We start from the raw sequence: 25849 nt of genomic DNA, 5'->3' as shown, positions 1-25849 counted from the left end.
CACTGCTGAAGTAAGCACACGGTTCTTTATTAGCAGACTAAATTCCAGTAGTTGGAAATATGGACCTTAAAAGTACTTTCTGTGTGGATTTTACAGGATCTGTGCTTCAGGTAATTGCATTTGTTTTCTATTTTTCACTTGTCTTCAGGGTTCATCTGTTTCTGATCACTTCAAGAAGTATGACAACAGTGCATTTGCAACGCCTGTTGTAATTATATTAGTAATTGATTACCTTAGATTTTCTGTACTTAAGAGCTTAGCTTCATTATGTTTCATCAGCAGCACTGAAGTACATACAACATATCTACATACGAAGAACTGGGCTGTAGAGATTTTATTCAACTCTGATCAATTGCTAATTTGTTACATTTATATTTCAAATGTCAGCACTCTCGATTGGATAAGTTTAGAAAAACAGAAAGAATGCATAGATATCTATTCTATGGGTTAGCAGCAGCATTAAGATTTATAATCTTTTACTTCCCACAAATTCACTAAGAATTAACTAAATGCGAATGTTCAGTTTACTGAAGTTGTTTAAATTTTACCAACAGGTTAGAATGATTAGTACTTTCACAGTGTTAGTCACCTTTGAATTAAATACTTTAATAGCCCTGAAGTTTCCGAATACGAATGTGTATTTTTAGCCACTGTGGAGTATAGCATCAGTTGTACAACAAAATATATGAAAAGGAGATCCAGCATTAGCATTTGGGATCAAAATTTGAAGCAGTTAGCCAGTACTCTCCAAACAAACAAATGTCCTTATCTAGTACTGTATGAATAACATGAGCAATATTCAGAAGGAGGAAAAAGCTCAATGTCAACAAATGGCTTATTCCCCAAATCTTAAATGCCAGGTTAAATATATCATTCATTTTCAGGTGCAATTATTTTTCAGTGTTTTATTTCACATTTTCAACAATACTAAATACTCACTTCATATTCACAATGTACACTAAAATGTTTTACAATGTACTATTTTCTCCAACAATTTACTTGCCAGGACTCTTGCAATGAAGTTACATTACTTACAATAAAACAGGATCCTGAAAAATGTTTAGCAGGTCAGGATTTCTTTTATTATTCAGAAAGTAACACTGTCATAAAAAAGTAAGCCATGACTAATCATTGAAATAAACTGGGGCCCAAGCTTTCCTTCCTATTTTATGATTTCATTAATGTCATTTTAGCAACGGGGATCAATACTATCTGCATGCAAATGTTCTACTGCCTCCTGCTATTAGAGATCAGACAACCAGCAAAATGATATCTACGCCACATAAAATCACTTGCAAAACTGTCACAGATTAGTCATGTCGATTAGAATCAAACAGCCTAGAATAATCCTTAAGAAAAACTTTTGAACATTCTAAGTTGGTTATTCTGTCATCTCACAATAGGTCAAGGTGGACATATGTCAACACCATCTATCACCCTTGCCTATCATCATTCACCGATAACTGAGTAGACAGGAAATCCAATTCCACATTGGTAGAATTCAGGCTGCAAATGAAATTCAGTGGAACAGAATTCCAACCCAAATTCAAAATTTTCAACTAATGTGCATCTATTGTAACTGATGCCCCATTTTGGGGAAGTAAACACGTATACAGCTGAAGGTCATCAATATTGAACTTCAAAACAGAGATGGAAACAATTGGAAGTTTACAAAATTGTTTTGAAAATCTCCTGTATGGCATGTCGGTTCATAAGGGAAATGTACATCTTGGTGAGAATGCTGACAGGGAGGATTCATAAAGTAAAAAAAAAGTTTGAAATAATTGAAATCAGATAACATCCATGGAGAGAAAACCAGATGTTTCACGTTGCTAATTTTTCATCATATATGCTGTGCCAACATATTGGGTGTTGCGTCTTGGGAAAACTTTGGGCATTAACTGTATTAATTTCTGCTTCTTTAATGGAGACAAATAGAAGTAATTACTTTAGTTTTCCACAGACTTTGCTCACTTTGATTATGATAGCCTTATCAAGTAGTCATCTGGCAAATGAAAAAGTGCCTTTAATTTTGACCTCGTAAAGTTGCCTGTCAACTGTTCACTCCAAGAAATCGAAAACAGGTTACAAGCAGCAGACCTTGCAGCCCAGCTGGTCTACGCAGTTGGTTATATGCTAAGTAAGGCTTCTGGCTATCTGATCCGAACAATCTGCCTAATTTAGTGATCTCACTATTAAAAGATTTTGCATGTCTTGTGTATATGACCATGGTTCTAGAAATACATTAGTTGCTGTAATGTGTAATCGTTAATCTTACGTATTATGTTCTTTGTCATTTCAATCAAGTTTTAACTTCTGTGTCTGTTTTCTATCTTTGTAACTTGTTTAAGCAAGTGTCTTATGTTTAATTACTTATGAATTCTGGCCTGGCAATGCATCTCTTTAAATCAATATCTAAGTTTGTAATGTTCCTGAAATCAGAATCAGAATCAAGTTTAATATCAGTGGCATATGTCATGAAATATGTTAATTTAGCGGCAATCGCACAATGCAATACATGAGAATATAGGGAAAAATAGGTACATCAATTACAATATACAATATAATATTGTAACACACCACTGTTGTAACACATGGTTATTTGAGTTACTGTGCCTTTCTGTCAACTTGAACAAGTTGGCCATTCTCCTTCCATCTTTCTCATTAACAAGACATTTTCACCCACAGAACTGCTGCTCACTGGATGTTTGTTGCTTTTTGCATCATTCTGTATAAACTCTAGACACTGTTGTGCGTGAACATCCCAGGAGATCAGCAGTTTCTGAAAGACTCAAACCACCCCCTCTGGCACCAGCAATCATTCCATGGTCAAAGTCAATTTGATCACATTTATTCCCTATTCTGATGTTTAGTCTGAACAACATCTGAACCTCTTGACCATGTCTGAATGTTTTTATGCATTGAGTTGTTGGCACATGATGGACTGATTAAACATTTGCATTAACAAGCAGGTGTACAGATGTAGATAATAAAATGGTCATTGAGTGTATGTAAGAAACCATGTCCAGGTATTCCTTGTGTTTGGTTGGGTGAGGGTTCATTTAATATAATTATCCGTACCAAATCAAATAGTAACTCATTTGGTGAAACAATTACAGTAAAATGCAGTTTGAACCGATAAGTCTAAAAAGTTCTCATGCATTCATTGGGCAGTGTTGGATTAGCAATGATGTGCGGACCAACAAGTCTTGGTTGTTACCTTGTGGTGTAAAACTTCAGTTGTTTCCAAGACCCGGCCCATGCTGAATGTGTTGGAGAAGGGAAAATGTTCAACATGATCATCCAAGCATCAGTTAAACCACTGGAGCTGATTATTCGGTGGGGTGAGGTTTGTGAATGCTGAAATCCGAAGCAGTAGCAAGGTTGGATTGGCTAGCAGAGAAGTGTAGTAATTGTAGACTAATAGATTAAAGTGAGGAAAGGGGCAATGTGGTTAAGGGATTGCTGAACGGTTGAAATCTGTGCAAGTAACAAAGCAAAGAGAAATTGTAGAATTAGGGGGGATGTTGTGTGGAGATTCTTAGAGATTAGTGGATATCAAGAGAGTTAATTTATCTTTCTCAGTTTGAAGACCATGTTGTCTCACGAGAATTCAACAAGACGAATGTCATCATGTTCACCCATGATGTGGATAGAACCAGGGTCACAGTTCACAAGAATGACCGAAGGCAGAAAACACATGGTTGGATTTCTGGATGATGCAATATGACTCAAAGTTGGGTATTTCCAGAAATATAGTTTTAATTAGTTTTAATTGAATAAAACTGTGAATAATGTGCATTACCATGTTTAACAGTAAATTTTTTGAGTTAGTACTGATGTGGTTCTATTTGATAACTTCAACGTAAATTAAAATTACTTAGATTGAAAGATTATTTTCAAAACTGCAAAACAGAATTACAGAAATGCAAAAAAAATGTATTACCTGTTTTAATCCCATTTTTGCTGAGTTGCAAGGGCATTTCTACCTGGATAAAAATTTAGTGGGAAAGGGCTCATTCTTATATTTCCCTTGAGATATAGATGAAAGAGACATCAGGTGGTTTATGATAACAATAAAGTATTTAACCAACCTGAACACCTACCCTACTATCCACTAGCAATATGCTTATTATCTGACTGTTCCTGAGATACAGGCCTTAAATATGGATGTTTAACATTAAGAACAACAAAATGTAATGATATCAGCTGATCTATTACTTCATGACCAGATTTAAGCCCACTTAACTGTAGTTTCTATTTAAGACAATGATGAGACCAAAAAAAAAACCCTAGAGCTTGCAAGTCTTTAGAACTCAAAGGCAGCACAAGCAGAATCCTTTAATGTTCAAATAGCACAGGTGGTTCGATTCTTGTTTAGCAGGTGAAAGGCTACTGGGTAGACAGGAAGATGGAGTCGAAATTACGATGACATCAAGTATGATTGTACTAAATGGCAGAGCAAATTTAAGGGGGTGAGTAGCTTTCTCCTGTCCTCAAGTCACAAATGCATATGTATCACTGCTGTTAAAAACCTAAATTGAAACATCCTCCTTGGATCGTTGTTTGTCACATTTATACATAAGCTGGCCCAGTGAATCTTTGGAGCTTTACAATAAATTGACAAACAGTATGTTTTTTTTAAGTTACATTTAAAAATTTCCTACTCATAAATAAGTCAATAGTCAAGCCTGCAGCAAGTTTTTGTTGGCTGCTTGACAAGAGTTGTTGCATTCTAGAATCCCTGTTCAAGTCATAACTTGTGTAGATAATAATGGGTGAATGGTGCAATAGAAAAAGAACTCTGTACTTTAACAGAGGCCAAAACGTCGCACTTTACCTGCCCAATAGAACTCTGTGAGAATCATATGTAGTGGTCCCAGGCCTTCTTGCAACACACACCTCAACAATGCAATCAGTGAACATCACAGTTTCAATGGTCGCAATTGGAATTAATAGAAAGATGGCAGGCTAATTTTCTCTTGTCTCCCTCCTCTTTCAAAGTAATGCTACTGCATTACTAACTTACTGAACAAGTCACAAGTGTTAATATCACCTTTCTATTATAGGCATGTTCCATTGAAATAATGGGTTTGTATATCTATTGTATGTTCTCTGTGAAAGAGAAGAGCTGGAAAAGGCTTTATTTATCAAAATCATATGCAAATGATATAATGAAGCTTTGCAAAGTAACCATATAGTCATAGTCATAGTCGTAGTCATACTTTATTAATCCCAGGGGAAATTGGTTAAATCTGATTTAATCAATCAGATTTAAGTGTGCAACAAACCTTTAATTCATGATAACAAGATATGCACACTTGTTAGGATATGGCCACAAAATAGCTGTCAAAATTAACTGAATGGTTGACAATATTTACCTCACTCCACGATTTCCTTTGGGTTGTAATCCTGCAAATTCATTTGGACATCCGTCAAACATTTCAGAGCCCTTGAACTATTCATGGCACTGTGCTGATTCAATTCTCCTGCACAGTAAATGGAGAAAATTGAAATGACAAACATTTGTGAGGTGTTGCTCACTCTCAATATATTACCCAGTCATTATGAAGCAAGATTAAAATCCAGTAGCTATTTTTGAAAGTTTGCAGTAAAGCAGGTTAGCAACAAAAAAGTTGCAATTTACACCGTATTTAAGTATTACATCATTTCAAGAACTCTGTGAAGACAGAATTAGTCAAAACTGAAGATAAAACAGAAGCAAGAGCTTAAAAAAGAGAGGTCAAAGCTTGGGTGTTAACCTGTGGTTTGATGGACAAAGGGACTTTACTGGAATGGAAAGATTATAGATGTACTCTCAAGAATTCTACACTTTATCATTGGAAGAAAGAGTGAGAATACAAATAATGCAAACTACAGGAATTACAGTTTGCTTTAAAATCCAATTTAATCTAAAAGTTGAATTGAAAAGCAAGAGAAAGCCATAAGATATTGGGCACAATTAGGCCATTCAGCCCATTGAGTCTGCTCTCCATTCTATCATTGTTGATTTATAATCCCTCTCAACCTCATTCTCTTGCTTTCTACTCATAACTTTTGGTGCCCAAACTAACTAAGAATCTATCAATGTCCACTTTAAATAAATCCAGTGTCTTGGTTTCCACAACCATCTGTGGTAATGAGAGGAAATGAACCATCAGAAATACATGATGGACAGGAAATAGAATCTGCCAATGCCTCACTCTTTAAACAAAATATATTTGCTACTTATAAAATAAGGATGTTTTTTTTTCTTTTATAATCTTCTTGTGCAATATATTTTGAGAGTTTCCTGAATAAAGTCAATACTGTGATGTCATCTAATCTGGACAGAAATCAATTGAAAGAATTGTGCAGAGGAAGAGTCCATGGTATGACAGGATAGATATTGGCATGGATAGAAGATTGGCTGACTGACAGCAGAAAAAGAATGAGAATAATAGAGGCGTATTCTGGTTGTCTGTCAATGACTAATGTTGTTCCACAGGGGTCGGAATTGAAGTCCTCTTATTTTTATACTATATATATCTATTAGATTAGATTAGATTATGAGAACACTCAGTCCTCTTTTATTGCCATTTAGAAATGCATACATGCATTAAGAAATGATACAGTGTTTCTTCGGAGTGATATCACAGAAAACAGGATAAACCAAAGACTAACACTGACAGAACCACATAATTATAGCATATAGTTACAGCAGTGCAAAACAATACCATAATTTGATGAAGAACAAACCATGGGCACGGTAAAAAAAGTCTCAAAAATCCCCGAGTCGATCGACTTTCGAGTTCCCGATAGCAAGCAGCAAAAGGGAGAAACTCCTTGCCATAAACCTCCAGGCACCGTCAACTTGCCAATGCCTTGGAAGCAGCCGATCACAGCCGACACTGAATCCATCTGTCCAAAAACTTCGAGCCTCCGACCAGCCCCTCCAATACAGCCTCCCGAGTGCCATCCTCTGCCGAGCGCCTTCGACCTAGCCCCGGCCGCTGAAACAAGCAAAGCCGAGGATTCGGGGCCTTCTACTCTGGAGATTCCGGTTACCACACAGTAGCAGCGGCAGCGAAGCGGGCATTTCAGAAGTTTTCCAGGTGTTCCTCCGTACTCTCACGTCCGTCTCCATCAAATCAGAATTGTGCATGGTCCCCAACTTGACAGATTTGGATTATAGAATTGATGGCATTTTATCCATGTTTGCTGACGATATGACGATAGCTGTAGGGGCAGGTTGTGTTGAGGAAACAGGGAGTCTGTAGAAGGAACTTGTTTCACCTGACTGTGGTGAATCTGTGGAATTCATTGCCATTCATGGATGTGGATGCCAAGTCATTGAGTATATTTAAAGTGGAGATTGATAGTTTCTTGATTTGTCATGTCATCAAAGGTTACAGGGAGAAGGCAAGAGAGTGGGGTTGAGAATGATAATAAATCAGCTATGATGGAACAGAGGGGTAAAACTGATGAGCTGAATGGCCTAACTCTGCTGCTATGTCTTCTGGTTTAATGGGACCATACTTGATTGTCTTGCATTTCTTACAGTGAATTTGACAGTCTGAATGCCTGGCACAGCTTGTCAGCCAAGAAAATCAGTAAATGTTAAGCAAGTTTCCAAAATAAATAAGTGGCAATAAATAAGTAAATAGATGGCAGACAGTAGGAGATCAGGTATGGTTAGAAGCATGTGACAGGAGAAGGTGGGAAATATTGAGTGGCAGAGGTGGAACAGAAGTGTGTATGGGGTTGTAGGATATTATCAGTTGTGGGAATTAAGAGAATCAGAAAATTCAGAGCAATTGGAAATAATTTAACACCTCACAAATTTATAAATCTTCACATAATAAAGAAAATTCACAGATCACAAGTGGATTTTCAAATGGACCAATATTCAATAACCAACAGTCACCTGTGCACACCCATGTGTTTCATCAAACAGCCCACAAGTACATGACTCCAACAAGATTTCAGAAACTGACAAGCTTCAACAAGCCCCAGGTCACAGAGGGGGTGGACTCCAACATTCTTAGTTAATTTAAAAGGTCACTGATACCACTCTTCAGGTTCTAACAAAGACGCACTATTTTTGACAACTTTCTTGTTACTGCTTTTATCCTCTTCCCTCTTCAGAATAGTTACATCTTTTGTTTTACTCAAGATAACCTTCCTCGACCCAATCCAATTCAGTTTTGTAATATTCATCATCTCTAGTTCAAGGTAGCAATTCTGCTCCTTCTGATCTAATCGGTAGCGTATTCACCCGCCACCGTTGCCCCACATTCCACAAGCTGACAATTTTCCTCATCCTTTTGTACTGTCACACTCATCTGCAGTCTTTCTTTTAACAAAAATTTCAAATTTCCTGTCCTTCGTTCAAACTACCACTTTTAACTTCAACACGAGGAAATCTGCAGATGCTGGAAATTCAAGCAACACACATAAAGAATGCTGGTGAACACAGCAGGCCAAGCAGCATCTCTAGGAAGATGTACAGTCGACGTTTCGGGCCGAGACCCTTCGTCAGGACTAACTGAAAGAAGAGATAGTAAGAGATTTGTAAGTGGGAGGGGGAGGGGGAGATCCAAAATGATGTGTGACGAGAATACACTAAAATTAAGATGTTTGCTGGCCTAGGTTAGCATCAGTGACATCAGCAAGTGGTCTGCCACCTGCCCTCAGGGGAAGGAGAGATAAGGAACAATGGAGCAGCGTCTAGAGATGTGTAATGAAGGGACGTGGGAGAGAGAGCTGTCTGGAGCGGCTCCCCCTTTGAACCCTGAACTGTTTGAAGTGATGGACAGGCGATACCCCAGCAGGGGGATAAAAAGGGACCGGTTCGCTAAGGCAGGACACACAGGCCAGCCTCTCACGAGTGGGTGAGAAGTATCAGACAACGGCCAGGGTGGAAAGGTACGATCAGCGGGAACCTGGTGTGTGTCCGCCCTTGCCTGGGTGCCGGGTTCACTGCAGAGGATCGACCACATCTGGAGGAGAGGTCACAGTCGGTGACCTCAGGTGACATCACCAAGGACCCGCCCAAAAGTTGCTTGTGAGCCATATCGCCGGTCTGTGAGTGAAGCCGTTCTGAATGATCAGTTGTTCCTGTTCTATCTCTCTCTTCCCCCACGTTGTCCATCGCCATGGCAACGATTACTGCGAACTGAACTACTAAACTGGACTGAACTTTGAGTCACTTTGAAATTTGGTCATTTACCCCTAGACAACGATAGAGCTTGATTGATGCTGTTATCTTAATTCTGTGCACATGTGTGGTTATCATTGCTGAACTGTTGCATTTATTATCCTTCCGATTACTGTGTTGCTTGTTTCTTTAATACAACTTTCCTAGTTCCAGTAATCCAGACTCCAACTGAGTGATCCATTTCTGCTGGTTTGGCAACCCAGTTACGGGGTACGTAACATAAGTGGGGTTCTCGTCCGCGATTTTGAACGCTAAAATTGGGACGGAGTAAATTGATTGGGTTAAAATTCCCGAAAGAAAGAAAAGACAAACAGCAGAAATGGAGGCTGAGGAATTTATAAAGGCGCCGACCTTGGAGGCATTAGAGGATGCCAGGAAATCGGAATTGATAGCTGTGGCCAAACGGTTGAATCTTGCTAAGGTGAAGTCGACAATGAGGAGAGAGGAGATACACAGTGCTATTGTAGAGCACTATGTATCTAAAGGTGTGTTTCCCCAAGGTGAGCTGGGGGTGGTGTCTATTGAAAAACCTGCTGGCGACGCGGTACAGGTACAGCTTGAAAAACTGAGACTCGAGCACGAGTTCCGGGTACGGCAGTTAGAACACGAAGAGAAAGAGAGGGACAGACAGTTGGAGAGAGAACAGAGAGAGAGGGACAGACAGTTGGAGAGAGAGGAGAAACAGAGGGAAAGGGAATTTGAGCTGGAGAAGTTAAAGATAAGGGCCGAGCAGGGGCTCGTGCCGAACCAAGGTGGAGGGTTCCGGGCGACCCAGGAGGTTAGGCTGGTTCCCCCATTTGACGATACTGACGTGGATCGGTACTTTCTCCACTTCGAAAAAGTGGCTATAAGTCAGGACTGGCCGAGGGATAAGTGGGTTGTCTTACTTCAGAGTGTACTGAAAGGGAAGGCCCAAGAAGCTTACTCCGCTTTGTCCGCGGAAGATGCCCAGAGGTATGAGGTGGTGAAAGAGGCCATCCTCAGGATTTATGAGTTGGTCCCGGAGGCATACCGGCAGAGGTTCCGGAATGCGAGGAAGCAGTGGGACCGCACGTATTTGGAGTTTGCCCGTGAGATGCAGACATATTGTGAGCGTTGGTGCGCCTCAAAGGGGGTAGAGGGGGATTATGACAGACTGCTACAACTGATCCTGATTGAGCAGTTTAAAGGTTGTGTCCCTGAGGGTATGAGACCCCTATCTCGATGAGAAAGAGGCAGCCACGTTAGCCGCAACTGCTAAGTTAGCGGATGAGTATGCGTTGACGCATAAAATGAAGTTTGCCCCGAGTAAAGGCTACCAGAAGGGTAGTCAGGACGACGGGGAGAGTCCGCCGGAAAAGTCAGAAAGTAAGCCGGGGACTAGTAAAAGGATAAGGTAGACCGGGAGCAGTCTGGTAGGAAGTCTCCTGGGGTCGTCTGTTATAATTGTGGGAAAGTTGGACACTTTGCGTCCAGGTGCTTTGCTCCAAGGAAGGAGACGGGGAAAGGAAAAGCGGAAATTTTGAATGGCTGTATCGAGCTGTTAAGCGAACCGCTAGGGAAGGACAGGTCTGAAAAAGTCCAGGAAGGGCGCGAGAGGTTTATCTCGGCCGGATTGGTGTCAGTGAAGGAGAGGTTAAAACCAGTTCCAGTGCGGATCTGGAGAGACACGGGAGCGTGTCAGTCACTAATACTGAGGAGTGTATTAGAGATTAGCTCAGAGACCCAGACTGGGGAGGTAGAGGTCAAAGGTGTTGGGGAAGGGACAGAATCAGTCCCTTTGCACCAGATACACTTACAGAGCAACCTGGTCTCTGGACTAGTCACGATCGGGGTGAGGTCCGAATTACCGATGAAAGACGTGGAAGTCTTGCTCGGTAATGACATCGCCGGAGGAATCGTGTTCCCAATTGTGAGATTGACAGGTCAGCCTGCCAGCATTGAGGCCCCGCCCATGGACTCACAGGTTCATCACGGGCCCGCGATAGTGAATTTAGCTGAAACATTTCTGCCAACCTTGCATGAGACAGGGTGTAGTGAGATAAGAAGTAGTGAGGGATCTGGGACGGACGTAGCAGTAGCCAGGAAAGAATTTGTGCAGACGCAGGAGCGAGACGAGGGGCTGATAGTTGTGGCAGAGACCGCTCTCTCTGACACAGCCTTGACAAGGGAACTAGTAGGCTATTGTGCGGAGGAGGAAGTGCTAAAAGGGAAATCAAGTACAGTATCCGCAGATGAGGAGTGGGAGGTGGTGCAAAAGAGTTATGGGGATGAGGTTTTTAACATGGCCCACGAGGTACCCCCCCCCGGTGGACATTTTGCGGTGCTGGAGGAAACAGTTGGTGGAATCATGAAAGAGATTTACCGGCTGCCCAGGGGGAAAAATGTTATTGATCATGACCGACGCGAACTGAGACGGTCACCGGCTTTTGATATGCTAACAAACCTAGTCGGTGTTAGCGTGGAAATCAAAGAAGCTAGGGGCCCCCTGATAAGAGGAAAAAAACATTTTGAAAAGATTAGTATGGGATCGATCAGATGGGAGAAGGCTATTGTTTTGGCCAGGTCTACTGATAAAGTCTCTCCCTTAATCCCCGAACAAAGCGAATCTTTAGAAGGAGTAATTAAACGACTCGCACCCATGTGTTTGATTGTCCCGAGGAAATGCAAAGAACTGGGACGTTGGGTGATTGTGGTTACAATAGGCCAGCCAAGTAAACAACACCCATATTTAATGAGTAATTCAGTGACTAAAGGGCTGATGAACACAGAGGTGTGTATTGGCAATTTAATACAGCTGTCTGAAGCCAGCTTGATAGTGAACCTTGAAAAAAATGAATTCGGCCACACGAGGGTCACTTACCTGGGAATTGTGGTGACACAGGGGCAGCTGGCAGTGATGCAAGCTACAGTGCAGGCTATCGCTGACCTCCCAAACCCGACAGACAAGAGGGCCCTCAGAAGGCTCTTGGAGATGGTGGGGTACTGCAGGAAGTTTTGCAATAACTCTGCGGTCAATACCCGTCCCCCTCCTACTAAGCCCTTGCGAGAGAAAACTGAGTCGGAATGGGACGACCCTTGTTATTGTGGTCCGGGAAAAAGCCAAATGAGAGGTTACATTGGTCGCAATTCATCACTGTTTTTGGCCACTATGAAGTTTGCTGAGTTAGAGCCTGGTCTAAGGGATTATTAATAACACGTGTAAAAGGAACAGAAAATGTGATGACTGTCTGTCGGGGTGTTGACAGCTTCAAACTCGCTGTGTTAGCCAAATAGCTGATAAAAATGTATATTTGTGTGTGTATCAAATAATGTATTCATGTTTGTAATTTTTACCTCCCGGTAAAAATCCTTAAAAGGGGGGAAGTGTGACGAGAATACACATAAAATTAAGATGTTTGCTGGCCTAGGTTAGCATCAGTGACATCAGCAAGTGGTCTGCCACCTGCCCTCAGGAGAAGGAGAGATAAGGAACAATGGAGCAGCGTCTGGAGATGTGTAATGAAGGGACGTGGGAGAGAGAGCTGTCTGGAGCGGCTCCCCCTTTGAACCCTGAACTGTTTGAAGTGATGGACAGGCGATACCCCAGCAGGGGGATAAAAAGGGACCGGTTCACTAAGGCAGGACACACACGCCACCCGAGGTAACGAGACCCTGGAAGCGGTGCGCCTCTCACGAGTGGGTGAGAAGTATCAGACAACGGCCAGGGTGGAAAGGTATGATCAGCGGGAACCTGGTGTGTGTCCGCCCTTGCCTGGGTGCCGGATTCACTGCAGAGGATCGACCGCATCTGGAGGAGGGGTCACAGTCGGTGACCTCAGGTGACATCACCAAGGACCCGCCCAAAAGTTGCTTGTGAGCCATATCGCCAGTCTGTGAGTGAAGCCGTTCTGAATGATCAGTTGTTCCTGTTCTATCTCTCTCTTCCCCCACGTTGTCCATCACCATGGCAACGATTACTGCGAACTGAACTACTAAACTGGACTGAACTTTGAGTCACTTTGAAATTTGGTCATTTACCCCTAGACAACGATAGAGCTTGATTGATGCTGTTATCTTAATTCTGTGCACATGTATGGTTATCATTGCTGAACTGTTGCATTTATTATCCTTCCGATTACTGTGTTGCTTGTTTCTTTAATAAAACTTTCTTAGTTTCAGTAATCCAGACTCCAACTGAGTGATCCATTTCTGCTGGTTTGGCAACCCAGTTACGGGGTACGTAACAGATGGAAGAAGACAGGAGGGGGAGGGATGGAACTAAGAGCTGGAAAGTTGATCCCATTTCTTCCATGAACCAGCATGCCCAGTTTTCCTTTGTTTCCCTATCAAATTTCACCTAGCATCTACATTTGCTGATACTTATTTTTCATTCCCTTTGCTGAACTTGTTATTTTTTCTACTTCTCACTGCTCATTACTAGTTTGGCATTTCACTTTTCTAGTTCTTCTTCAACGTTAGCTACATCAAGGCTTTCTTCCTTTAAGTGATCCAACAGTGACTTCCAATAATTTAGAGATAATATAAAGGACAAACACTAAAGTTTATTGGAGCATCTCAAGAATTCAGCAAAGAAGGACCAAGAAATGAAGAGCTGACTATGAGAGCAATCTCTTGAATCATTGACTGTACAGAGGTACAGGTATGTGACATTAATACCTTCTCTCCATATACAAATAAGATAAGCAATAGTTCACACGGATTCCTTACAAAATGTCTCATAAGAAGTTGTATTTAGGAATAAAGCAATCGCAAAGAAATTAAACAAGCAATTTGTACCAAACAATCACAATTTAATGAATACGTTAAAACCTTGGGAGGAAAACAGGTCTTGAGTTAATGACAAGCTGAATGAAATGAATGCAAGTCAGACTAAATAACACTGAAAAAAAAATCCCCAGAATTTAATAATCTGCTTCCAAAGGTCTTGAAAGAGGTGACTATGGTAACAAGAGACAATGACTAGTTATTATCTTCCATTAAGTGTTTTCATCCAACAGAAGATAGCAAATACAACCCCAATATGAAAGGGGAAAATAAACAGGGAACTACATACCAGTTTGCCTGAGATCGGTAGTAGGGAAATACTGGGGTTCATTATTAGAACACTATTATTTGATTGGACAGGTTTGACTTGGAATAATGAAAGGAAAATCAAAATTGGAGCTTTTTTAAAGGTGAAGAGCTCAGGTGGAATGAGTGGTGTTGTATATTTAATCTTCAGAAGCATTCAGGTAAAGAATTATTACAGATAAAAGTGGATATAGAACTATTGATATAGTGCTCAGGATCTAGTGCTTTCCTGGCATATATGGTGAATAATCTCTTCTTGGGCTTCCAGCTGGGTACAGGTATCGATTATAATCAATGTTTCAATGAAAAACTCCACCATCTTCATCAGGCATCCAGAGATGAGTTTATTCATCAGGTAGAAAAGTCAGATAAGTCATTTCCATGTGAGAGGCTGTAACCAATGCATTATTGCAGGGACTGGTGAAGGGGTGTTCTTTGGCCTCTTTACTGGGAGCTTCTCTTCCTTTTTTGCTTTCTAAGATTGGTAGTCGAGACCTCAATCCCATTATTAAACATACATTAAGAATTTGGTTTCAGTTTCGTAGATTTTTTGAGTTTAATAACTTTGTTCTTTCTAGTAAAATCCATCTTAATTATTTTTGTAAACCATCAATTTCCGATCAGACCTTTTTAATTTCCAAAACTAAACTTATTTTAGATTTTTTTATGGGGGATTGTTTAATGTCTTTCACTCAGTTAGTGGATAAATATGACTTATCTAATGCACCCTTCTTTAGATATTTACTAATCAGGAATTTTTTATGTAGTTTATTTCCAAATTTTCCCACTGCTTATCCATCCAATATGATAGATACCCTTTTTCAGGTTAAACCATTTCAAAATGGTCTGATAGCTATAAGTTATAAATGGTTATTGAATTTGCAAAAGGTATCTAATGATAAAATTAAAGGTGCGTGGGAATTGGAATTTCGAGAGTCACTTTCAGATAATCAATGGAATAAAATTTTTCATTTGGTAGATACTTCATCTATTTGTGCCCGTCATTCCTTGATACAGGTCAAGGTAATACATCGAGCACATATATCAAAGGATAAATTAGCCCGTATTTTTCCCAATATTAATCCTATCTGCGACAGATGTAATATTGAGGTGGCTACTTTAACTCATATGTTTTGGTCTTGTATCAAGGTAGATAATTTTTGGAAAGATTTCTTTAAAACTTTATCAGGCATCTTGAATTTGAACTTACAACTGAATTTATTTACAGCAATTTTTGGGATCATTCCACCGGAAGCAGGATATATTCCTGTTTCTGCTCAACGGATGATAGCTTCTTCAACTTTATTGGCTAGGAGAGCCATTTTGCTTAAATGGAAGGATTCTAATCCACCTACTGTTTTTTATTGGCTTTCCTCCATTATGTCCTGTCTACGTTTAGAGAAAATAAGAAGTTGAACTTTGATATATCCTTTAAATTTGAAGAAACCTGGCGACCTTTTATTCAATATTTTCATATGGTTTGATTTATTGCTCTTCCAGTTACTTTCTCGAAACTTTGGATTTGATCAGAAAGTTTCTCTTTCTTCTTGCTTTTACTCTCAGACTGGCTGCCCAGTCCCCCTTTTTTTTTTTATCTTTTTCTTTATTTTTTACCTTTTGTTTATGTCTATAGAGAATAGTGGGATTCTTTTTTTATATACATAAAAAATTATAAAAGTTTCTTTATCTTGTTTCTCTTTTTATAAGAGGAAAATTGATTATCTTATTTTTTATTATATATTATTAGATTAATAGTATGTATGATCTTGATAATGTTTATTTTACCTTTTATATGTATTGTTATCAATATAGTTTTCTCCTCTTGTTTGTATATATGTACTTTTTTTAAATTAATAAAAAGATTGATAAAGAAAGAAAGGATTATTGCAGGATCATACCAAGGTTCATCACAGCCTTGGATGGAAGAATCAAGCATTATATAAGTATATCCATAGTATATATAAATATGAGAACATACAATGTGTACAGAGAGTGTATTGAGAATGCCAGGACTCTTGATCTCAAGTTAAGGAGATATTGGATAAGCTGGAATTGTTTTCTGTGGAGCAAAGGAGTGGCCTTATAAAATCAAAAGAGGCACAGATAATGTGGATGGTTAAAATCTTTCTTTCAGTGCAGGGGAATCTAAAACTAAAAGACATACATGAAGAGAGAAAGAGAAAAGACTTAAAGTAAGTAGAAGGGGAACGTTTTTTGTTTACCTTGAGGATAGTGGATATGTGGACCAAGCTGCCAGATTAAGTTTTATATATGGGGTCACCTATTAAGTCCGGTGTTCCCGATGCAGCCTCCTCTACTATGGTGAAACCATGTATGAATTGGGGGACCAGTTCATCAGTCACCATATTAGACTGGCCATCTAATCTGCGGACTTCAAAAGAATGAGTTGGGGTGTCGTGGAATTATACTAAACCCATGATAGTTCAGACTCAAGGATGACGTTTTAGGAAGATAAAGCATTGGAATGGAGCAATTCCTTTGATGTCCTTTGATGGAACTACAGAACAGAACTAATTGCAAAGTCTTCATTCCTACCAGTTTCTGGTTTCTATCAACAGGTAAATTGGTTTATCATTGACACATGTACCAAGATAACGTGAACAATGCTGTTTTGTATGCTATCCATCTTTACAACAGCATATTGAGGCAGTACAAGGGGAAACAATAATCCAAAATAAAGTGTTACAGTTACAGAGAAAGTGCAGTGCAGGTAGGCAATAGGATGTAAGGCCATAATGAAATAGATTGTGAGGTCAAGAATCCATCTTATCATACCTGGGGACCATTCAACAGGAGTAGGCAGTCTCTCTTTAGCTGAGTATTTTCATGCCCCATTTAAACTTACCTACCTACCCTCTTATATTAGTTTCCTGAATTGGCTATGACATCAGATCTCCAAGTTTGAAGTAAGCCCTTATAGATCTCCACCAGCCAAAACCTTGGTACAAAGACATGGCATATGTTGTATCAATTTCCAGGCAATTAACATATAATTTGTCTCACCTACCCCAGCTAAGAGAAAGTCTTACACCTTAAGGCAAGTCTTTTAATGCAAAAAGATCAGTGGTCAGGTGTGACATTTCCTTATCAATTACTTCTGCCAGAGGTCATTGAATAAATATTTGCAAAATAGTTATCTAAGGAGTATTCAGTCACTCTGAGATCATTTACAACATAGATATTTACTCCTGAAAGCATCAAGGAGGATACTAACATGAATGATTTATTAGTTAACCTTGCATCAGAACTATATTCTGAAATATTAAAACTATACTTTCAATTATTCAGTATGTCAAATTTCTGTGTTCAATCTTAAACTGAAATCATTAAGGATGAGATGAATTTCTTGTATTCATATGTGACTTCACAATACATGGTATGGAACCTTGGTTCATTTCAAGGTATAAAAATACAGAACTGCTTACTACTGAGAAAGAAAAGCAGACTGAGGCTTTCCATGTGTCACAAGACATTGATAATATTATCTAGATAAACAGTATTGCTTGTACAGATACTTGCCCTGGTTGATGCAGGAGAGGATTAATGATGATTGTCCCACATATCATCATCAGTGCTCTGCTGCAATACACAAGCTGAAGAGAAGCACACTGTCACTTAATCTTCAAAATCAATCACCTTTTTAATTAATAATACATTTACTAAAATGCATGCTTGCATTTGAGGTCCAGATATTTTAGCATTTAAAATACTCCAACAAATCAACCTATCAATTTAACACATTTAGAATACAGTGGTATACATCTCCGGAATAAAATTAATAAAGAGGCAGGACTCAGTCCAGAGTAAATGCTTGCAAATGCACATACTTTGAAGTTGAATTCGTAATCATCAACTTCAAATTATTCAGGTCTCCGCTTACAATCTACAAAATAAAATGTTCATGACCCGGTGGTCCCACTATATATCACTATCCTCCAACTCTGAGGTTCATGACAAGACTCTGGAAGGCATAAACCTTTTTCTCTTGCCTCAGAAGCTATCAGAAGCACTGAAACTTGCCATTTTCCCCAAAGTGCCTTGAGCTATATGAGGAAAAGCGTGTTTGAAGATCAAGACTTCAAACCTGGCATAAAGCAAAAAGCAAATAAACCTCACTCTTGTTGTATATGTAGATAATACAGCTTTGCATTGCAGACTATTTTCTACCAATGCACCCATACCCATAACATGGGGGTTGCCTTTTCATTGTTTCTTATGAAGGATGATAAACATGCATAAAACTCACAATGTGGTCTCACCAATGTCAAAGTTCAAAAGTGTAAAATTTAAAGGAAATTTTATTATCAATGTACATACGTATGTGTCACCATATAAAACCCTGAAATTCATTTTCTTGTCGGCATAAACTGAAAATCTTAATAGTAACTACAACAGGATCAATGAAAGATCAGCCACAGTGCATAAGACAACAAACTGTGCAAATGCAAATATAAATAAATAGCAATAAATAATGAGAACAAGAGATAACAAGATAAAGAAACCTTAAAGTGAGATCATCGGTTGTGGGAACATTTCAATGGATGCAAGTGAGTGTAATTCAAGAGCCTGATGGTTGAGAGGTAGTAACTATTCTTAAACCTGGTGGTGTGAGTCCTGAGGCTCTTGTACCTCCTACCTGATGGCAGCAGCAAGAAAAGAACATGGCCTGGATGTTGGGGATTTCAGATGATGGATGTATTTTGTAATGACATTTAAGATACTAGATGCCCTCCTACTCATTTGCTGAACTTATATCAGAAGGCCAGCCTGTGAGGAATATCTGTTCCTTGAACATCATTGTTACTCAATCTCTCACTATTTAAAAATGTTTTTTTTTGTTCTGTGCACTAAGGCACAATTTTCCACATGAATTTGCTTTGTTCTACCTCACTCATTTGTCTATATTCCCTTGTACCTTGTTTACAACCTTCTCCTTACTCAGTCCCTTACTTGGAAATCTAACATTTGATCCCCTTGACCAAACTGCTGACATGGGTTCATCTCAACTTTTCATATTGGAGACATTATAACATTCCTTTGGGGAAAGAAGTAGTTCCTTCTAAATATCCTTTTCTGATTTCTTGTCCATGAACCCCCATTGCTGGATTTCAGTCCTTCTCTTCTGAAGAAGCGCAAAACTTAATTACTATTCATCCCAAGTTCTGATTTTTAGGTATTACACCACTTCAAACTGCTTTTCAAGAGCAATGTTACCCAGCCTGTTTTATGATTTCCTGATAGGTATAAACTCCATTTTTAGTATCTGTGTTAATCTTTTTGCATTCTCTCTGAAACATACATATTTTCATTATATGGCAAACACATAGACTTAGCATTAAGATCGTTAAAAACATTAACTCCGAGCTGTATCTCCAGATTCAAAAGGAATGCCAAGATTATTTTATCTTCACTACTGTGCAGTTTTATCTCATTAGAAAAAAATGAATGCTTGATTTGCTCTCTTGATGGCATTATTAAGCTGTCTTTCGATTTAGTGTTTTGTACACTTGGATCACTTTGTTGTCCTTACCAACAAAAGAATTAATACATCAATGAAGTTCATCCATATATTTTGTAGTAAAATGATAAGATCTCAAAATGCAAAAAATATCACATAACTGCATTATTTTTTTCACTATTACCATCCCATAAAATCATTCCACAGATCTTTCAGATCATAAAACCATAAAACACAGGAACAGAATCAGGTCATTCAGTCCATCAGGTTTGTTCATCTGCTTGCAGATACGTTTGTACAGCAATGAAATTCTTTGCTTTCAAGCCAACAGCTGGTCTATTGCAATCACAATAAATTGATAGCTCCTTTTCAGTCTGGAGATACAACTCAGAGTTAAGTTTTTTCAAGTATTCTTATTGACCTGCTTTGCAAGTTTTAATGTTCTGAGAACTTTTAATCCTGGGTTTCCTTTCTCCTGAACTTCATTTAAATTCTGTTTTGTAAATGACATGTGTTCCTCACTTAATTTACCAAAATTGTAATATATCAGATAATTTATGAGCTAGATAAATCTTTATTCTGCAGATTTGTTGCTCTATTTTGTGGTGAAGTTGCCACTAACTGATGCTATACACAGGAGAAAGGAAGTTTTGAATTCCATTTTTCTCAGGCCCAGGACATTCAGTGCAAGGGTGGTGTCATATTAGTACACCAGAGCAGATCAGAAAGAAAAAAGTAGAGGAAAATTCATTTTTTTAATCCATGACCTATTGTATGTTTCTCAAAATGTATGGTTTTTGTCCAATTTATTACTCTAAGCTTCATTCTGCTTGTGTAATTTTCAACTATAATAATATTAAACCATAGCATAATCACAATTATCAGGCCATACCGCTCCTTCTATATACTAGAGATCTGCTCCGGTATATCCTAAGTTACACGAATCAGCTTCAGCCAACTGAAAAACTCATCTGCTTGAAGAAGGTTTCAGTCAAACCAGTGCCCAAGAAGAACATGGAAACCTACCTTAATGACCATTTTCCAATATCACTTACATCCACCGTGATAAAGTGCTTTGAGAGGTTGATAATGAAGCACCATCAGCACAGGTACACTACGAGGCTGTGTGCTTAGCCCTCTGCTCTGCTTGCTTTATACATATGATTGTGTGGCTAAGTACAGCTCCCATGCCATACATACTGTATAAGTCTGCTGATGACACCACTGCTGTTGGCCAAATAAAAAGGTGGTGATGAATTGGCATATAGGAGGGAGAACTAAAATCTGGTTCAGTTGTGCCACAACAACTAACTTGCACAGAACATCAGTAAAACCAAAAAGCTGATTATCAAATATCTAGAGCCATTCCTCATTAGAGATGGGGAGGATAAGTAAAGTTCATTGGTGTTACCATATCAGAGGATCTGTCCTGGCACCAACATGTAGACGCCATTACAAAGAAGGCACAGTAGCACCTCTACTTTGTTAGATGTTCGCACAGGTTCAGCATGTCACCTAAAACTTTGACAGACTTCGACAGATGCACATGCAGAGTATCCTGACTGGTTACAATGTGGCCTGGTATAAAGGCACCAATACCCAGGAATGGAAAAGCCTACAGAAAGTGCTGGATACCGCCCAATCCATCACAGACAAAGCTTACCCCTCCATTGAAGAGATTTAAGAGGAGCTCTGGCTCAAGAAAGCAGCTTCTGTCATCAAGGACCCACACCATCCAGGCCATGCTCTTTTCTTACATCAGGCAGGAGGTAGAGAAGGTTTAAGTGTCACATCACCAGGTTCAGGAACAGATATTAACCTACAACCATCAGCTCCTTCACTGGTATGGATAACTTCACTCAACACAACTCTGAACTGATTCCACAACATACAGACTCACTTTCAAGGACTCTACAACTCATGTTCTCAGTATTTTTGTATTTGTACAATTTGCCTTGTTTTGCACATCATTTGTTTCTCTCTGTTTGTATATGTATTTTGTTATTTTTCTGTGAATAGCTGCAAGAAAATGAATCACAAGGTAGTACTGTAAATGGGGACATACAGTATATGCATTTTGATAATAAATTGACTTTGTATTTGATTTTGACTTTTTGTTGGCCTTCTACATATGGGAGTCATGTACACATAGTACATTTCATCTCTGCATCTTTTACTGAGATATCTCACTAAATGATGGTTACATCAGTTAAAATCCAACTTAACAACTGTTCTTTCTTAAAAACGATTTTCTTCCTATTATTAGGTGTTTTGGACTATTGGTTTTGGTATAATTAACATTCTTTCACCTCATTGTTACACCTATGTAGATTCTATTTCTGTCTTACAAATTAACAATATTTTTCTCTATTGCTATCATTATCTGTCCCTTTCTATGTTTTGCAAATGCCTTACATACAACACTCTTTAATTTAAGCTTTGATCATTCAGAAAGCATTTTAAATTTCTTAATTTGCTCTCCAACTAAAAAAAAGCCTTTGAATCTTCACTATCAATTCTTCTCAATCATGCCTTTCAATGAAATCATTGCTCATTCTTCTATACCCTTGTGAGTATTTGCTCACCAATTCTAACTTCTCCTGTTTGAACCAACAACTCAGCTCAGAAACAAATCTAGTAAATATTGATTTCAATATCTGCAAATTAATTACAGTACATATTTCCTTCAATATATACAAGTCTAAATTGAATGCAATGTTCACACTATCTCACCAAAGTTCCATATAACTGCAATTCTTTGTAATTGTAACAAAATATGACCTATAATTTGTAGCTATGTTTGTTTTTCATATGTGAAACACTTTTATGCACCAGAACCCCCCTACACATTTTCCAGTTTATCACAAATCTAAGTGTGTCCTGTTTGCTACTGATATTTTTAAACTTATTTTTTCTCTTTTACCTTTGTGACCCATTTGCCATCTTCTAATTTGTTTCTTTGCCCATCTATACATATCCTCTTCATAGAATATTTTCCCCACCCGGTTTTGTATTATCAAAAAATATGGGTGCAATTTATTGCATCTTGCCCATTCACTTAGGCCAGTAATACAGACTGTAATGTTATTTGAATTGTCTGCTCTTTGAAGGTGATAACTAGGGAAATAATCTGGTAAGGAAACTTTGTCGTCATTTAACCTTCCTAAGCCACAATGGTTAAATGGATGCTCATTCTATCTGAGGTAACATTGATTTTTTTTCCTTTGAAATATAAAATTCACAACCAAAAGAAGCTACAAAAACAAAAACAGTAAGTTTTGTTGTGTTTAAAATCAAATATGGAGAATTCACATTAAAGATATATTATCATAACAACAAGTAACCGTTCTTTTGTTTTACAGAAATGTATCTACATTCTTTTGATATTGTTCTTCCACAAGATGCCAAGCTACCTGTCCACAGAATATGAATACAAAGTACAAGAGAATGAGGATGAAGGAGTGTTCATTGGAAATATAGCTAATGATACAGGTTTAGCAATGGATACGGAATGTAATTCACTGGCTTATAAGTTCATGAAGGAAATGGAATATGTCATGCTGAAGAATGGGAGTGGGGAGCTGTATACAACAAAACAGAGAATCGACAGGGAAACATTATGTCCTGTTGAGTTCCATGGTAGTCCTTGTACCCAGGAAGTTAATGTAGTTATACTATGTGCCAACCAATACCTGAAAATGGTGAAGGTTAAGATAGTCGTTTTGGATGTCAATGATAATGCACCACATTTTGAAGAAGAAGTAATGGAGCTCTCTATTCCAGAGGATGCAGCTATAGGCACATCATTCGGAGTAGATTACTTTGCCACTGACAAAGATGCCGGGATAAATGGCATTCAGAATTATTACCTTGAAAGCAGCCAAAATGTATTTGGTTTGAAAGATGGTGAAACACCATCCATTGTTGTCCTGCAGTCACTAGATAGGGAAATAAAGAATCTGTATGAGTTGAAACTTATGGCAGTAGATGGTGGCACTCCTCCCTTATCTGGATCGGCCACACTTCTGATCAACATCCAGGACATCAATGACAACTGCCCTGTTTTCAATATATCTGAGTTTGTAGTTCAGGTGCCTGAAAATATGTCTTCCAACAGCATGGTGACACAGCTTCACGCCGTTGATGCAGATTTAGGACCCAATGCTGAAATCACCTATTCCTATGGCAACCGTGTGCAGGATACATCAAAGAAACTATTTAACTTGGATAGTGCCACTGGAGTTATCACATTTTCTGGAAATAAAAACCCAGAGAAGCTTCCTGAACACAAACTCACTATCTTAGCCAATGGTCCAGGATGCGCCCCAGCTATTGTTCAGATTACAGTGATCATCATTCATGGTAGCAAGTCTAGTCCGAAGCTGGAAATCAGCTACATCGCTAACCAGGCAAATGGTGTGATTTTCTTAAAGGAAACAGCACCTGAAAACACACCAATTGCTCTGCTGGAGGTAACTGACCCTGACCATTATCTGAAAGGTTCACTCTCCATCATTGGCAATGTTCCTTTCTATCTAAAACCATATGAGAGGTTGGGGAATAAACACTTGGTTGTCACTTCAGAGCAGTTAGATTATGAGCTTGAGAACCAGTATGAAATCATTGTTAAGGCTGAAGATCCCCGAAATGTTCATCAACTAGCAATCCGTGTTCAGATTACTGATGAAAATGACAACTCTCCACAATTTCACCAAAGTTCATTTGAAACCTCGATCGAAGAAAACAATGTACCAGGAGCTTTATTGCTAAAGATTTTTGCAACTGATGCAGACAGTGGTCAAAATGGAAAAGTTGCTTACCTTCTGGGATCTGATGCTCCAAACATCTTTTCAATTGAACAGTTTACTGGGATTTTAACTGTGTCCATTTCTTTGGATAGAGAGAAAGAGGAATTGTACACATTTACTGTTTCGGCTATTGATCATGGAACCCCTCCGAGAAGGAAGAGTACAATTGTAATCATTCACGTCTTAGACCAAAATGATAATGTACCCTCTTTCTTCACTAATGATTATACTTTCTTTATACCAGAAAACTTCCCGAAACATGGAGAAATTGGAATTATCAATGTAACAGATTTGGATGCAGGTCTCAATGGTCTTGTTATTGTATCTATCCTGAATGGTAGTAATAATTTTTTAATGGACAACACCAGAGGAACTTTACACTGTAATTCTTCAGTGGACAGAGAGAAAAATACTATGCACGTGTTTTGGATTGAGGCCATTGACAGTGGACAACCATCCCTCTCTGCAACAGCAAAAATAACAGTGTTCATCCTGGATATAAATGATAATCCTCCCATTGTATTACTTCCTCAATCCAATGCATCCTGGCTTCTTGTGCCACCTAGCACACCCCAAGGAGCCTCTGTGGCTGAGATTTATGCTGTTGACTATGACACTGGTATTAATGCTGTCATGACATATAATATCATTGGAAGAAATGGCCCAGCTCCTCACATATTTGGAATTAATACAGCTACAGGAAATATTACATTGCAGGAAAAATTATTGCATAAAGACTATGGCTTATATCAGCTACTGGTTAAAGTCAGCGACCTTGGACAACCACAACCACTCTACTCCACGATAATGGTCAATTTATTTGTCAATGAGACCGTGAGCAACAAAAGTTACTTGGAGGCCTTGTTACACAGCCAAGCTGTTTTCACAGAAGAGAAACAGTCAGAACCAAATCCATGCCCCCTAATGCAGACACTGGACTTTCCCTGTTCACCTCCTGTTATTCCCATTGCAGTCGCAATGATCGTTGTCTCTGTTATTTTCCTTACTATTGCTCTTTATATGCTTCTGAGCATGAGAAAGAAAAGCAAAAGAAAAGAACTTTACAAAGATGCCCAAATACCATTAAAAATAAACCTTGACTACTATACGAAAGACTGGAACGATGCACAATTATAATGCTGAATAGCTTGTTTAAAAAATACAGGACCAATCGCAATACTTTAACCAATAGCTATTTAGAAGGAATAAAAATAAACCTTGTCAAGAACCATTCTTATTTTTCAGAAACAAATATATATATATATATATATATATATATATTTATAATCTTGTCTCCATCAAGTTGTGTGA

General features: G+C 38.7%; 1 protein-coding gene across 1 annotated transcript; it reads left to right on the top strand.

The window, feature by feature from the left end:
• Positions 1-25849, top strand: LOC134353327 (protocadherin-20-like). The gene is made up of 2 exons (XM_063061363.1): positions 1-110; positions 23093-25849. Exons 1-2 carry the CDS (start codon positions 60-62, stop codon positions 25673-25675), a joined length of 2634 nt encoding a protein of 877 aa, XP_062917433.1. The 5' UTR covers positions 1-59; the 3' UTR covers positions 25676-25849.

Source organism: Mobula hypostoma, chromosome 10 (assembly GCF_963921235.1).
Source record: "Mobula hypostoma chromosome 10, sMobHyp1.1, whole genome shotgun sequence".
Taxonomy (NCBI): Eukaryota; Metazoa; Chordata; class Chondrichthyes; order Myliobatiformes; family Myliobatidae; genus Mobula; species Mobula hypostoma.
Note: the sequence above shows the minus strand (reverse complement) of the source record. Positions and strands in the feature narration are given on the sequence as shown.

Excerpts from the sequence above, each read along its gene's own strand:
- LOC134353327 (XM_063061363.1), top strand. The coding sequence starts at position 60 with ATGGACCTTAAAAGTACTTTCTGTGTGGATTTTACAGGATCTGTGCTT. Across the intron at positions 111-23,092 it reads TTACAGGATCTGTGCTTCAG|AAATGTATCTACATTCTTTT; the intron begins GTAATTGCATTT and ends TTTGTTTTACAG.